This window comes from Sebastes fasciatus, chromosome 18, assembly GCF_043250625.1.
Source record: "Sebastes fasciatus isolate fSebFas1 chromosome 18, fSebFas1.pri, whole genome shotgun sequence".
In the NCBI taxonomy this organism is placed as follows: domain Eukaryota; kingdom Metazoa; phylum Chordata; class Actinopteri; order Perciformes; family Sebastidae; genus Sebastes; species Sebastes fasciatus.
In genome coordinates, this window is record NC_133812.1 from 15,339,650 (window position 1) to 15,356,600 (window position 16,951).

General features: G+C 39.1%; 1 protein-coding gene across 2 annotated transcripts; it reads left to right on the plus strand.

The window, feature by feature from the left end:
• The first annotated feature begins 7,734 nt into the window (after positions 1-7,734).
• Positions 7,735-16,263, plus strand: LOC141756431 (uncharacterized). Of its 2 annotated transcripts, none has more exons than XM_074616123.1 (3): positions 7,735-7,832; positions 12,616-13,163; positions 13,830-16,263. In XM_074616123.1, the coding sequence occupies exons 2-3, from the start codon at positions 12,622-12,624 to the stop codon at positions 13,966-13,968; spliced, it is 681 nt and encodes a 226-aa protein (XP_074472224.1). In that variant the 5' UTR covers positions 7,735-7,832; positions 12,616-12,621; the 3' UTR covers positions 13,969-16,263. The 2 variants fall into 2 exon arrangements, with proteins under 2 accessions (XP_074472224.1, XP_074472223.1); XM_074616122.1 differs by having other exon boundaries at positions 7,816-7,947.
• The last annotated feature ends 688 nt before the right edge of the window (positions 16,264-16,951 follow it).

Sequence of the window (16,951 nt, forward strand, 5' to 3'; positions counted from 1 at the left end):
ATAATTTCACAGTTTGAAGTGTTAGTTCCAGATATAAGTCTATGTTATAGTATATGGAAACAGACACATCAGGCATTTAATAATGAAGAAATTCCTTCTATATGCTAACATCTTACAAGCTTAATATCCTCCAGTGACATTGTGCTTCATAATACAATATTCATATTGAATTTTCATGTAATATTGTTTTGTAGCCTTTAGGATAAGTGGTGACATAACGGTAAGATGACGCAGTCAAGCAATGACTTCCATTATGTAGTCATCTATCCTGTCCTCATGGTCTCCAGGAAGCATACAAACTGGCTAATTATGTTTGCCTGATTAAATTTGGACCTGCCTTCTAGCCATTTATCTTGTATTTATCCAGGAATATTTAATTACATTAAGAGAACAGGGATGAAAAAGAACACTGCCTTTGATATGTGCGGACACTTTGTATTTCCATTGGTCCAAATCAGTGTCAGTCTGATTGATCAGTGTTCACAATATCCTCAGGCTGTCTCATTTCCTGCTGCTTGACGTATATAATGAGTCTGGATGGAGGTCTGCGTTTTTCTTTTTTCGAGGGTGGCATCTGTTGTGAAACACTTAACAAAGCCCAGACAGCTTGTGCAGAACAAAGTGCCCTTTGGCTGCACAAGGGATGCAACTTATAGCTTTGCAGTTTCCACTTTGACGCCATTGAGGGTTTAGGCTCCTATTTTTGCCGAACAAGATGTGCAGCATTAAGTGCGGTCAAGTGTGCAGTTTGCAGAGGGCGGGATGGCCCCTTTTGGTATCTTTGTGACCTGTGGCCCTCTTGGTAATGGGGTGGGATTAGAAGGGGACCAATATCACACAGTAGCAGTGGGTGTGCTAGAGGCTTACATCAATCATAGCCAATCACAGCTCATCTTGTGCCTTTGAAAGCACTGCTCTTGCTACCATAACATACTGACAATTTGCTAATGCAGCATCAGCAGAGTCCTGGCCAACTTTTCTCAAGAGCAGACTCGTATTTTTGGTCAGGATGTGCAATGTAATCATACAGCAGTTCAAATAAATCAATATAAATATATATTTAAAAAACACACCACATGTCAAATTCTCTTTTTCTAAGCTCAGTCACACGTGCGTAATATGCATAATGATGCACGATTTTATTTTAGATCACAACAAGCCATGATATAGCCAATCTTGAGTATATCACCATCTCCAACGGTTGCACTGCAGAAACTGAGAAGCTGTGTGAAATACAATAGCACAAATGTTTGTTTGGTTGTTCTACAACATCCTGATGCTGGCTGCACAAGATTTAATCAAGAGTCAATCTACTGAAGGTCTTCATAGAGCCTACAAGCTGCTGTAGACAGATGCCAGTAAGAATTACAAAACAATCTACAGTGTAATCTCATTTACTGGCGTAATTCAGAGTAAAATTGTATTTTGCTAGCTGGCTATCTTGTAATGTCCCACTGGTTGAATAATGTATGATTTTTTAAAAGGAACTAGAATTGGTAGTTAAATACAATTTCAATTTTTTCCTTTTTTTTGGTCTACTCTACAGTACTTTACTGACCTGAAGCATGGTCCAAACCACACTGAGCACTGAAACCATTTTCATGTTAAAAAATCGTCAGCCGTTTAGCTGACTGTAAATGCCCTTGATTTGATTTTCTTGCGATTAATTTGCACGTCAATATATTTTTTCAAACTGTTGTTTTTGTCTTGAATACTTTCACACAGAATGCAAATACTATGCCATCCATTGTTACTTTTCACAATAAAAGCCCTAGACTAGGGCTGTCAATCGATAATCGTGATTAATCGCATCATTGTCCGTAGTTAATTGTGATTTATCGCAAATTAATCACACATTTTTATCTATTCAAAATGTACCTTAAAGGGAGATTTGTCAAGTATTTAATACTCTTATCAGCATGGGAGTGGGCAAATATGCTTGCTTTATGCAAATGTTTGTATATATTTATTATTGGAAATCAATTAACACAAAACAATGACAAAGATTGTCCAGAAACCTTCACTGGTACTGCACTTAGTTTGGAGTGTGACAAGATAGTATGACATGGTTGGTACCAATGGAATACTCCGAAAGATCGAAAAGCGGCCGGGCAAAATTGCGTTAATGCATTAAAGAAATTAGTGGCGTTAAAATTAATTTGCGTTAGCGGGCTATTATCGTGTTAACTTTGACAGCCCTACCCTAGACATATAATATTCGCAGGCCAGTATTTCCAATTTTCGTTCCATTTATTTGTCACGCTCCTGGTGTTTAAAGCCCTTAACACTACCAGCTGCAACTTTTCATCAGATATATTCTCAGTTCATATTGTGAACATACAAAAATACCCTGTATTGTTGTAGGACAGATTGTTTTGTTTCCTTTTGATTTTCAGATTAAACTTTTGCTTTTAGTTGCATACTGTATTTCCTCTCATGCAGAGTGTGCATGGCATGGCAGAATGTGTATGTATGTTAGCTGGCCGTCGGCTGCTTTGTTGTGCGTTCGACTTTATTAGTGGGTCTTTGTTGGTGCTTGTTATTGAGGTCAGTCTGGTGTGTCAGGGCCCTAAGAAAGATAATTTGTCACTGTTACAGAATATCCACTGGCAACAGCCCTTCATTTCACAGAACATTTCCAGTGACAGATTTATTAATTGCTGCACACAATGTGACATGTTATAGATTTAACTCGCAGTTGTATGCCTCTGCCAACAAGTCAAGTTGCAGTTTACATCCATGTCTGTCCAAAATGTCATCACTACATCATTTTATCCTGTTTGACATGTTTGTGAAATTGTCATAATTAGCATATGAATTCTTGAGTTAAGGCCAAAAACGTGTTTTGTGAGGTCACAGTGACCTTGACCTATAACCACTAAAATGTAATCAGTTCATCCTTGAGTCCAGGTGGACGTTTGTGCCAAATTTGAAGAATTCCCCTCAAGGTGTTCATGAGATTTCGCGTTCACGAGAACGGGACGGACGTACGGATGGCTGTCGCCGGCGTGGAGGCATAAAAAGTGAACGTTATCACAAATCCCTGCCTGTTACTCCCAACGCTCCCCAATCTGAGCTGTAAAAGGGAACATGGAGTTCACTGGTTCTGAGCACTAAGAGAAGTCTGAGCTGTGTTTGGCTCCCAGAGTGGATTAGCAGAGTTTATCAACACCAGCACACTGTGGCACTCATTGCTTGTGCACTGCCGTGGATAAGTGGCTGCAGAGAGCACTGAGTCCTTGGCCTTGGTCAGTAACAGCCCTCGGGGTACACAAGGTGCTCGTCAATTAGAAAATGCTGAAACAGTTTCTTGGTCAATATATTCATGGTCACAGTCTAATCTACTATGTATTTTGTCAACACTCCAGTAGAACGCCGTGTGAATTCATATTTTGCTGTCATTTGAAATTAAAGACAGTATAGTAAACAGTGTTTTTACAAATATAAGTAATATTTTGAAAAGTTAATTTATTATGTCTTGCATACTGAAATGTTTTAAAAGGTTTCATTATTAAGCTTTAATCATCAGGACGTGTCACATGAGATAAATCCTCTATGTCTCCAAACAGCAAAGCACTCTAAAACATTTTTTCCTACAGACGCAATGGAAGCTGCTACATTTCATGTGACATTCATTGCAGAAGACAAGGATTTTGCAGTGAGTTATGTGACACTGTTTACATTGAGAATGAAAAACAGCTCCCATATGGTGCCTTCCTTCCTGGGTAAAATGGAGCATCTTGCACATGCTACATGCATGTCTAAACACAGCTGAGGGCTTTGAACACTGATGTTTGACAAGACCATCTGGTCTGCTGCAATATGAGGGGAACATGTGTGACTTAAAAGTGCTGTTGTCGAGTCTTTTTCCAGATTCTTTGAAATGTTAGAGTAAGAAATATGCAAATAATATAATACAAATAGGAAATTAGCTGTAAATGTTGTGGAGGCTGGATTGCTTTTCAATGAAAAATATACAAAATATTCTGTTTATGTTATGAGAGGGCTTATAAAAACACTAGTTGTGGTTTAGTAAACTAAACGTGAACCACTACAATAGAATGTATGAATCATTATGTTGATTTAGATGACTAAGGAGGCTTTCTCACCTAACGTGTTTGTTTTGTTTCAACCAAATTATGGTGCATTTGCCTGATTAGTGCGTTAGTTCATCTAGTCTGGTGTGAAAACTCTGGTGCGGACCAAAAAAAAGAAACAGACTAAGACCACCTAGAAAAATTGAGGCACACTTTGCTCTCAGTTGGACCCCGGTGCAGTTTGTTTATGGTGTGAAAGCAAAATAAATAAGTGATTTCAGCATGAATTTACAACATAAACTATTGAATACATTTTCTGGCTGTGAACTGGCAACGAAAAAATCTATAAGTGATCTCTACAAGGGGCAAATATATTTATGCAAATAATTTGGCAACCATGGTAACACGTGTGTGTCAGCATGGGTGCAGGGATTTTCCCAAATCAATCGTATATATATATATATATATATATATATAGATCTCTAAATAGATAGATCTCTAGATAGATAGATAGCAGTCAAGTGCTGCCGTCAGTCATCTGAGTTTCTAACTGTTTGCTAGAACTTAAAAGCAACAATGCCACATTTTTATCAGGACCAAATGAACCGAACTACAGATGTGAAAGTGAAATAAAATACAACGTGAGGTGAGGATAAAATGATCATGTTTAATATTCTAATTCAAAGTTGCATTAAAGGGTGATTAATGTGGTTATTAAAGCATCCTAAAAGGGCAAACTAAATATGTCCTTTCAACACAACAGCCAGACACTGTGACGACACATGCTTACTGTATAACAGCTTATCCATGATTTGAAATGTGTTTAATCCTCTTCTTAGATAAGTTAAATATGCCAGAGACCTGTCAGTGTTGTTATGTCTTGGTTGTCGATTAGAGCTCGATAAAAATCAGAGATCTCTTCCATGCCCTTTTAAAATTCAGCCTCTGGTGAAACATTGTTCTGCAGTAGGTATCATGAATCATTGAACTCATTGCTGATCTGGATTTCTGGTTGCCATCAGCAGCTGTCATTGATTTGTACCTTTAAGATTAAGAACTGAATTTCTTTTTTTCTTGTCAGTGAACCCACCTGCCTGTGGCACTACTCCAGAAACATGTGCATTATCTTTTCTAGCATTTTTTTTTTTTTGCTGCCTATTATTCTGCATTGAGGAGACAAAAAACATCTGTGCAGGGAGGGAGAGAGGAAATGAAAAAAGATCCCATTTATACCTGGTGTTAAAAAGCACTCTGTGGATGTGGCATTGTCAACAAAACAAACAAGGCTCGGTCATTAGATGAGAAGCTGTTCCGTCTCGGTTTTATTCTAAATGGTAAGCCTCGAAGCATCGTCTTTTATGGCTCTTCTGAAATCATGTTCATTTTATCCAATTGTGTGGTGCAGCTGCTGTGAACTGTGACTTATTCACTGGAAGCAGACCTCATTGATTAAGCTAGTAAAAGACAGACTTGATCCACAGACTTGATTTACAAACAAAAGATCAGCAACCAGAAGAAGGTTGTGGCTGGCGATTTTGCAGTATTTGTTTTTATGTCCAATACCAAAGTTATTTACTTCTTGCAAATTATAACAATGGTTACAGACAGGGAGAGATCACAGTTATGGTAACTAAACTATGGTAAGATTAACGTTAGGCAACTACTGTGAAACCCTTGGTTAAGGTTAATAAAAGAAACTGAATTGCAGGTCTGTTATCAAGACACAAACTCCGGTCTCTTGCATGAAAGTCAGACATGTTACAACCTTACTTTTCACCTCACTACATAAAGGGCTCGCTACTTCTTACTTCAGATGTAAATCGTGCGCTACAGAATCGTCCTATGGGGGCATAATTCATGAGAATACTGGGCTTAGACAAGATAAGTTGCTTTTTAAGGAAATAATTTCATTAATTCCAACTCTATTCTTGCTTTCCTAGTTTTTGTACACTGATTAATATTGTTTAAAATTAAAAAATTTACAGTTTTTCACTGTAAAGCTCTATATGTAATTTGTAATTTGTAAATTGTAATTTGTAAATTGTACATTTTTATTATTTTATTCTAACGTTTTTATCTATTCTTTTATCTATTCTTTTGTTTTTATCCATTCTTTTGTTATTATATTATACTGTTTGTCTCGCACCAAAAATGCCAAAGAAAATTCCTAGTGTATACCTCTTACACCTGGCAATAAACACCATTCTGATTCTGATTCTGATTCTTCTGATTCTGATTCTGATTCTGATATACCTCCAAGTCAGCAGGAAGCACTGCATTCCAATACAGTCTAATAGGGTAAAAGATTATCCCGAAAGCACCCAAAGTATACCTTCAACAAAATAACACTCACACTATACGGAGACCTGCTGTATTCAATTTTGCAGTTACCCTGAAGCCTGAAGCTTTAGTGTTTTGCAGTTTTGGAAGAATCATTCTTGAAGCTCATCAGCTATCGGTCTGACAACAATTTAGCCTCCGGGGGCACCAGCCAATATTTCGGCGGTTTTGGTGTAGTACAGCGGATATCCGGATAATGGATATCTGGGCCAAGACTTCCTCTTCCCTGCACTGGTCATCGTTTAGAGTCCGATTAGCAACTTGAAACGCAAAAACAGAATTGGAGTTGAGCGAGACGGCTAATCTCTATAAACAGATATCTGCATATGAATGCAGATTAATAAATTAGAAAAAGGTAAATCATCGTCAGTGGATAGCCGGTGGGTTCCGAGATTGTGTTTCGGCTGATGCATTCCGCCTCTTTCGCTCTCCACCGGGACTGTTTACCTGCATGCAACCAAAGCCTGCTCGAACGTGATTGGTTAATACTTGGACTACAAACGGAAACCACATACCGATACCAAAATCATTCATAAGTAGATATCTGTTTACAGGGATTATAGAAGAATAAACTTAACTGTAAAGTAAACTACAGATAGAAAGGCAAACATTTCCAGACAAAATTGCCCTTTAATACCAGGTGTAAATGTGATAAAAGCTCCTTGGCCGTACTTCAACCCTGAAACACTGATGACATGTGGTGTAACTTCAAATAAGCCATCTGGATACCTTGGCATATGGTCATTCATAATACACAGATTGGTTTAGGAATTCACATGCAAAACTAAGAAGTTTAAAGAATCAGTTTTTAGCATCAGTTTTTAGTATTTTGCTGCAAATAGAAAAGATATGTTCTAAATTAAGTTTCACTAGTCAGAGCTGGATATGAGGTGAGAAGTACACCCCCTTTCTAGTACTCAGTGTTTTTAAGGATACATTTCATAAAAGCAAATGCAATTAAACCACATTATCGGAGCTTTATAAACCCTGCCAACCTTACTTTACAATGTATTATTAATCTGTCACTACTGTACACTGTCTTGGTTTGGAATAATATCTGCTGGGAAAAAGAGCTTGGTGTTTTCTTTTCACATTTCACATTACCTAAGTGCACACTTCAGACACATTTTAAGGGGACCATTCCTAAAATAAATAGGAAATGTATATGTATTTCCCCTATACTAAAGGAACCCTCCTGCTTCCTCTGTCCCCCACCAGAGCCCACAGATGTGAAGTAGATTACTCCCCCTCTTTAACCCTCTTTTTGCCAGCCTCTCTTTCCACTGCAAAGAAAGAAATCATTGAGTTTCAGCCTTTTTCTACACGCACCCCCCTCCCCTACCTTCCCCTCCCAACAGCAGACAGGGGCACACAGACGACCACACTCTCCAGCCAAACCCTAATTGTGTGTGCGTGTGTCTGCATTTTTTTCCCTGACATGAAGAAGGAAACCAAGTGAGTATTTTGTTCACTGTGCCTGTGAATGCTAGTCCTGAGCCTTTTCAGTCGTTTTGCTTGACTGAAGCAGTGGAGGTGGCAGAATTTAGCTGTGAGAAATTACTGGAGTTTGGTAAGTTTGGTTTTTGGATTTATGAAATTTTAGTTAGTTTAGAGTTTAATGGGATGCTGGGGTTTTCTCACCTGGCACTCAACTCAAACAGCCTACTGTTACCTTTTTATGGCATTTATACGTATTATATACCGATAATTAAATTAGTGTGTGGTTGTAGAATACTGTTACTGATGGTTGCTTTAGAGAAGAATAGACATGTATGTACAGTACATGTTAATATGTAATTCAATGTAATTGTCTTTAGACTGTTCTAATGTAATGTGTCTGTTTTTACTGGCTTTTACTGTTTTTGTTGTTATCATGTTAAGTGCCTTTTAGTACTTTTTAAAGTGCGTTATAAAGTAAATGTATTATTATTACTATTATAATTATTATTATTATGGATATGTGTGTGTATATGTTTAGGTGTGCGTGTGTGCAAACATGTACTTATCTCTGAGATTATTATGCTGCCAAGAATGTCTCCAATTTACATGATTACCTATCATTGAACTGTATATCAACACTGTGAGGCCTCTCTGTGCTGTACTGGCTTATTGGCAAAGACCTTGTTGCCATAACAACACTGAATTGAGTTGAGTGTTGCGACACCTGTGAAACACACCTGTTCAGGCTTTGACAAGAGGGGCCAGAGGGGCCAGAGGGTCGAGCTGCAGCTACAACACAAACACTCAGATTAGCTCTGACCCACGGCTAAAGATGTTGCCAGGGACGAGTATCAAATTCAAGATGCACTTTGACAACTAAAAGACTGGACAAACAAAGATTTCATTGGTAAATATGTCACGACCAAGTGACATAATTTATCAATTCATCCTATTCATTTTTAGGATGAAACAATTAGTGAGTGACAAGTATAATTTGGTAACTATTTCGATAATCGATGAATCACATTAGTCACTTTTCAGGTAAATATGCCAAACATCTCCTTGTTCCAGCTTCTAAATTGTGAAGATTTGCTGCTTTTCTGATCATAAATTGAAGACCTTTTAGTTTTGGATAGACGGTCGTACAAAACAAGCAATTTGGAGACTTCAACTTGATCTTATGGAAATTGTGAAAAGCATTTTTTGTACTTTTTTCTGACATTTTATGGACCAAACCAGTGGGCAACCTCTTGGTCTGAAAAGTGAAGCCAATGCGGAAGTGGCTTATACTTGCATTCTTTCTAACAGCCAGCAGGGGGCGACTCCTCTGGTTGCAAAAAGAAGTCTGATCGTATAGAAGTCTATGAGAAAATGAGCCTACTTCTCACTTGATTTATTACCTCAGTAAACATTGTAAACATGAGTTTATGGTCTCAATCGCTAGTTTCAAGTCTTCTTCAATACAGCATGATGTTCATTTAGTAAATTATGGTCCCATTTAGAGTCAAATAGACCATCAAATGATTAATCGATCATTTGAGAAAGTAATCATTAGCTGTAGTACTGATTGATTTATTCAATCAAGGTGGGAAAATTGATCCGGATTTCTTCAATATTACAATTCTTGCATATTTTAATGTCTTTGTGCAGCCTATACTACTGCATCAGTGTGCATACTGGCTATAGTCAAAGTAGTTGTAAGAAGTTGTTCTGGATAATTAACAGCAAAAGTGGAAGAATTTATTTGAATTACTATAGTAAATCAATCAATCAATCAATAATCACTGCACTGCTGTGACAAGAACCACTAAACAAGGTGTTTCTTTTAAGATTAAACACAAGAACTGAAATATCCTAATGGTGTTCGGAGCTCTTGGCGGTGGACTTCTTTCTCTCTGCAGGCGAGCTCCTGCTATTTTAAGCCAAAAGAAAAGTCAGCCTATAAAAACCACTTCACAATGACAGATCCTTCACAGCGAAGCCAAAAAAATGTCACTACAGGCCACGGAGAGTCTAACACAAACACTGTTTCATCTAAACCATAAGACGCCAGCGTGGAAATTGTGCAGACATTTTCCAAAGACAAAGGCCAGTGCTCCTGCCAATCTGTGACACAGACAGGAGCATGTGTGCTTCTAGTTAGCAGGGAGACTGAATTAATGTCACTAAATGTCCTTTGACTTGCGCCTTTTACTGCTGCGATGGTAAATGAACTCAGACACAATAAAGTTATATTTTTGGATGAATTATATTTCCACTGGCTGCATTGTGTCATTAGGCTGAGAGCGTTGTCACTCTATGCCATAAGGTTTTGGTTTACATCCAAACAAGTCCAGTAAACGTTCAGAGTAATAAAAAGTTTTGGACATGTTGTTCTGCAGCTCTCCAGTTAGACGCCACTCAGCATTCAGTGTTTTCTGCTCTCAAGTTTCACAGTAAACTCACCAACAAGTGTGCTTTCTGAATCTGTCTAACCCATGTCAAATGTTTTTTAAGATTTGCACACTTGAGGGTACACACTATACGAGTGGTGGGTTTAAGGACAAAGAATGACTAGTCACAGTGAAGCAGCAGATATATATTATAGTCCAATAATGTTTGTAAATGCTCATGGCGTAAATAATATCTGAAATATTCAAACTGTCCAAATAACAAATCTCAATCATCTTGACATGCGTCACCGCTGGAAATAACTCATTAAATCTGTTTTATCCCAGCCTGTCACTTACAATGCACATGTCAATCAAAAGAAATGAGCAAATGTATTACTCTCTCTTCCTGCAGTCTTGATAGGTCTGAACTGGTTTCTGTTTACAACTCTTCTTATAGCTGCTGTAACATATGTGTGAGGTCACCACTTACTGTAAAGTAATCAGAAACAGAGAGAGTGAGAGAGAAAGCCGCCAACAGTTGGTTGTTTTATTAAAACTTAAAATAAATACACAATTTTACGGTGTCCGTTGAAGCAAGCGTGACAGGCCATTCATTCTGCGTTTCTCGACAAAACATGGCAAGAGGTGCAAGTGAACAAACTCCAATTTTCACTCCAGCAATGAGAAGTTTGAAATAGTTTCAAGACTGCTGTGAAAGTAAACTGCTGCTGAAACCAAATGTGCGCCAACAGCATAAAGAGCTCTGCTTTGCCTCTACCTCACAGGCCTGGTTCGGGTTTTTCAAATATATTTCCAGAGAGAAATGAGTCTGCAAAATGATAAAGTGACACTGTTGCTGTTTGACTGTACCACATGTAGAGAGCAAGGGCAAACACTTTGAGAAAATAAATCTGATGTTAGACATTTTTGCAAAAACAGCTCCCGCACTGCTCTCTGATGAGTTGTAAGGATTTACGAGGTGAAAAGATGTTGTGAAAGATTCCCAGACAGCTGCCAGTTACCAAAAACAACACAAACACTGCTGCAATGGGCTATGTCGGCTCTTACAGCCCTAGCGTAACACAACTCATGCATCTGCTAAGCCATGGCCCGACGACAGAGAGTGAGGCCTTCTCCAGTATATAAACACAACACAAACAGCACAACTTAACGTAACATTTTTACAGCATCGATGTTAGAAATAGTGGAAAAAGCATGAATTTCTCCAGGAAAGCCTTGTATGAAAATATAACAAAGCTATACTATCATTCGGTGGGTCTTGCTTTTTTGACTAAATATAATATATTGGATTTTATACTATTATATAAAGGTGTCAGTGACATATTAAAAAAGGAAATGTTAGCTGATAAACTATACATTGGTATGAAATGATCACTGCTAAAATATGCAGTGTGACATTCAGAGTGTCACATTTTTGAGCCTCTACAATATTAAAGATTAAATAGAAGACATTTCTATGTTACTGAAAGGTACAGTGTGACAGAAGGAATGACAACTGGGAAATGCGTAAGATAAATGTCTAAAGGTCATGAGAGGTCAGAGTTAAGTCCCCTTAATGCGGTTTAGCCTTTGAAACCACCAGAGCACATTTCCCTTGGCAGAATATCTATCATCAAATCATGATTTCAATAAAGCTGTCTAAAACATGGAGATGCAGAAAACACAACGGGAAACCTTTAGATTAGACTTTTAGCTGTGCTAATGTAATGAACAGCATGTGGTCTTTTTGGATTCACACTTCAATCCTGTATAAATTGTTTATCCCTGATGACTGAAGGAGCAGAGAGGAGAAACTTTGATTTAAAAAGGTGATGGTGGACAAATGAGGGTTCACACTTAATATTCCCTCAGTGCTTCAAAGTTCTGCAGAGGTATTGACTTCTTTAAAAGATGAATTTAAACATGAATTTACATTTATTTATCTTAGCGTCGTGACTTATTTGGTAAGTACCACTGGAGACACGGATAAAAACAAAAATAAAAAAAGTTTAAGGACTGCCGTTTGAACAGAAATCACACTAAACGTGTAACTTGTATCGTCTGGGCTAAACCAGCACCTTAAAATGTGCATTTCACTTAAATAATTGTAGATTTTGGAGAACACGCTCAATTGCTTTGAGTGTTAAATGAGAAGATTGATATCACCCTCATATCTGTTAAATATGAAGCTACAGCAAGCAGCCAGTTAAACTTAGCTTGGTATAAAGACGGGAAACAGCTAGTCTGGACCTGTCCGAAGATAACAGAATCTGCCAACCAGCACCTCTCAAGCTCACTATTTAACACATTATATGATGTTTGTTTAATCTGTAGAAAAACCAAAGTGTCAGACAACTCCCTTAAGGTGCCTCTTCACCTGTTGGTCAAGTTATTCACAGTCACTCACCTCCTCTTCTTCTTTTCAGGTCACCATGTGGCGTTGTTGGATGCCCTTCATCTTGGCCTGGGTATCCATGGCAACCCCAACGCTCTGCCAAAGTGGAGACTGGGGTTCAGGCTTTGATATCGACTCTGCGATAATGGCCACCAATGACACATCTCAGGCAGTCGGTGATGAGCCTGTGAGGATAAGAAACGATCAAGACTGGATCACATCAGCAGCTTTCTCACCATCATCACCATCATCAGCCTCACCTACGCTGCAGTACGAGCCTCAACTGGACAAGTGCTCAGTCCACTTCAGCACTAACCCCGCTGTGGCTCGACGTCTGAAGGCCCAGAAAGAGGAGCTGGCATATCTGCAGGCCATCCAGCATGGAAACAAGGCAGTGATGGAGAACTTGGTGCAGTTTGTGGGGGCAGAGCTGGGAGATCAGAGCTACGAGGACGTGATTAAGGAAAATGTCATTGGCACCCAAGAGGACCACAAGAGTTGCCACGAGGTGGTAGAGAAAGCTGAAGAAGATATGGAAAAGCAGCTGGAAGGGGAAGTGTTGAGCGCTGGGATGCAGAAGTAAGTAATCCATTTTTTCAAGAAGTTCAGAGGAATGTGTTTGAGCTGAGCTTCATAATGGTAAAGGCTGAAATGTAAAAAGTGCAGCAAACAAAAGATCTTTCTTGTTTCAGTTCTTGTTTGTTGGTGTACTGACGAAGTAAACAAATGAAAGCTGGTAACAGAAATTGTGAGCGAAAATCTGCGTTTAAATGACGGCAGAGACAAGCAATCTTTTGCCTTTTTATATCAGAGCATAGGCGACTGCGTTGTCTTTCATAATGCACATGTCAATCAAAAGAAATGAGCAAAATTATTAATATCATGATGCGGGGCTCCTGCATTGTGTCTCTGCTTGCAGTCTAGATTGCTATCAAGGTTTCTGTTTACTACATGAATACTAAAGAGCATTCATGTCTACACTTACAGATATTATTATACGTGGTTTGGAGCACCTCTAAACAACCCTCGGTCATGCTTTGCATTATATATATGTTCCCCTTTACACAATCTTTCCCATTACATAACCAGCTTTAACCGCAACCATATGTATTACTCCTAATTATACTGTATTTAACGTGCTCTCCGCTCCTCTCACACTTACTCTGTCTGTCTCCACATCTGTCGTTGTTTCTTCCATCCCGTCACTCCACCTGGTGACCTGGATTGTTCGTCTTTCCGGAGCAGAATCAGAGAGGAGTCCTTGGCCTTTGAAGACATGCTCCGTGCCGCAGCGGACATCGCCAACAGGCTGGAGATCTCATCGCAGGCCCTGCACGCTTCATTCACCAAGCAGCTGAAAGACATTGCCAAGATTCATCGCTAAGGAAGTGTTGAAAAGAGTCGCTGCTCTCATGTCATCCTACAACTTGGTGAGGATGTTTGGTATCCTGTGTGAGACCCAAAAGAAGGGAAATAAACCTTCCTGCAATTCAATATTTTTAATTAATTTAACTTTGTTTGTCAAGGTCAGCGATCACATCAACATGGATAAAAGATGACAGGAATGCTGAGAGAACACAGCAAAAAAGAATTGTTGGATAAAAAAAAACGTGTTACCCTTTCAGCTGAAGTTATAACCCACATCACCCATAAAATATTATTTTCCATCCAGGCATTATTCATGGAATTGGTTGAGGTCAAATGTGGTAACAGTATGCGGTGCAGTTGTAAGCCAAGTTGAGTGTGTATGGTTCAAACTTGATTGGCCGTCAGAGACCAAACATAATGGCTCTGTAAGTCTTGGATCGGCCATCTGGTTCCAGGGTGAGGATGGAGGCCAGGATATGCTTAGGATGATTAGTGTGTTCCAGTTGGACAATTTGTTTTTGCAACAAAAAAAGGAGAAGACTGCAACTGGTTATCAAGCATTGTTATCTGTTGTTTTGGAGAAAACTCTGCAATAAACCTGTTGATGAGGATTAAGATATTGTATAAAGAATTAGACGATTCCTGTGATCGGGAAGAAATAAGCAGGAAACACACCATAAGAAAACTTGATAAAGCTGATAAAACACAACACCTCTGAATCTGCACAACATTAAAAGCAGTGGTTCTCAACCAGCGGTCCGGGGACCCCCAGAGGACCTTGAGGGAATTCCAGGGGGTCCCCAGAAAAATAGGGAATAGTTTATTTTCACTATTTAATTCACTATAGAAGTGAGCGGTGAGCCCGATGTGAATAAGAGTCATAAGAGTTCCGATTCTGATATAATTATAGTCTTATCTAACCACGAAAATGTTTTCAGATGGAGGTCACTGAAGCGAAAACTTATCAAATGGAGGTCTGTGACTTCATGTGTATGAATTTAGGGGTCCTAGACACGAAAAAGATTGAAAACCACTGTTTTAAAATGAACGCTTGTGAGATTTCACACCGAATGTGAACCTTAGGATCAGAAAAGAAAAACAATTTGTGCGTCTCAGCTGGATTTACCCGTTCAAATATGTGAAGCGCTTTCGTCGTGCATCCAGCTCCATTGTGCTATTCTCTCTTTAACCCCGTCAGGACTTGTGTGAGAGATTGCTTTCATGTTTGAAATCATGAAGTGTAATAATGTACAATGTATGACCAATAAGAGATAATGAAGGAGCTTGTATCATTAAATATTTTCAAAAATCTCAAATGAAGGCTTTAGAAGCAGACTCTATGGCATGCCAATGTTTTTAGCCCCCTTGTTGTACAGCTGACTCCAAGAAAAGTTCCTTTTAGTCCCCCCATCTGTCTTTAGATAGTTCTCTTTTAATGCAAATTTTAGTGCTTTTAGTGTTTGTGAATTGTATTTTATCTCTATTTGTGTCTGCAACTTTGTGTTCTTGCTGCTGACCGTCTTGGCCAGGTCTCCCTTGGAAAAGAGGTTCTTAATCTCAATGGGACTAACCTGGTTAAAGGGACTGTTTGTAACTTTTTAAGCGTATAAATGTAAGGGGTCGGGACACATGCGCGCTCGCATATGTGCGCTCGCGTGTGGCTGGAGTCTCTGCTCCTCTGCCTGCTCGCCTTCACACACACCGCGCTCACTCCACACTGCAGAAGAGTTAGTTTAGCTCTGAGAATATCTAGTGAATGTACAGTGGACGTTTGTGAAGAAATAAATGCTGCAGCTCCTCCAGATCAACAGAGGTTTTCCGTGTCTTCTGAAGTGACGGGGCTCCGCAGAGAGAAACGTTATCAGCGGGGCTGAAGCAGGAAGAGTAACGTTACCGTCTCCGACCGGGTGCCGGGTGCTAAGCAGGTGAAATATAGAATGATATTGTGGTTTTAGCTGACGTGTGACACCTCACTGCTTTAACAAGCATTTCTGAAAGTTACAAATAGTCCCTTTAAATAAAGGTTGAAAAAAAAAATTATATTAAATATGCTTTATCCAGTAAACAGCAATAAACAATGAATCAACTTTTTGTTTATTTTTTTTGTTTTTTTCTGCATTGTGTTGCCAATGCTTTCACATCTTCTATACTCATATCAATATGTTACTCAAACTTCACAAGGCATATTCACTCCCCTAGTGTGCCCTCTAGCTGTCTCCCACAGAAATATCCCATTTCACATGCATGTGTCACTCACTCATTTACACATCCTTTTAATGTTTTACAAATCAAATAAACGACCAGTATTTACTCTTTTGGAGCAAACGGGTAGTAATTGGAGTTGTTGGTCCATCATTTCCTATATGGGCTTTTCAAGTTACCACTTTTACTGTGAATCCTGTGTGTGTGTGTGTGTGTGTGTGTGTGTGTGTGTGTGTGTGAAAGAGCAAGAGAGAGAAAAGGAGGAGGGACTGTTATAGGTATACCAGATGAGAAGACGCAGAAGAAGTACTCAGATGTGTCCTGTCTTTTCACAGTGGATGATGTGGGTTTTTGCGGACCTAATAGACCAGGGTGACCACTAATAATGGCTTTTTAATCATGGAAAAGCTGCTAATTTCTTAGATTTAGGTCACCAAGGACGCGTAAATTCTTGGCACCGTGCGTAAAAAAAGGTGGAATTGTTTTGGATAAAATGTCCACAGCAAGAAACCGGACTATTTTTCCGTAGATTTCATTTCTCGAGACCGGATTTAAAGCATGAACTTGTGCTTTTAAATCTGTAAACACACCAAAGGTAAGCTGTTACGGTGTCGCTTCCTGATTCAGCACCGGATGGCTCGGTTGCTCGGAGACAAGAATAGGTACATCACCCTGGTTACGCACGGCTAAAAGTGTAAAGAGTGACACATATGCAGAGCTTTTACGGTGAAGAAAGTAAAGATATTCAGTAAATATACCGTCATACTCACTCCCAACCCACAGATACTAACAGTAGT

Coding starts and splice junctions, on each gene's coding strand:
- LOC141756431 (XM_074616123.1), top strand. CDS start 12,622: ATGTGGCGTTGTTGGATGCCCTTCATCTTGGCCTGGGTATCCATGGCA. Junction 13,164..13,829: donor TTGAGCGCTGGGATGCAGAA/GTAAGTAATCCA, acceptor TTTCCGGAGCAG/AATCAGAGAGGAGTCCTTGG.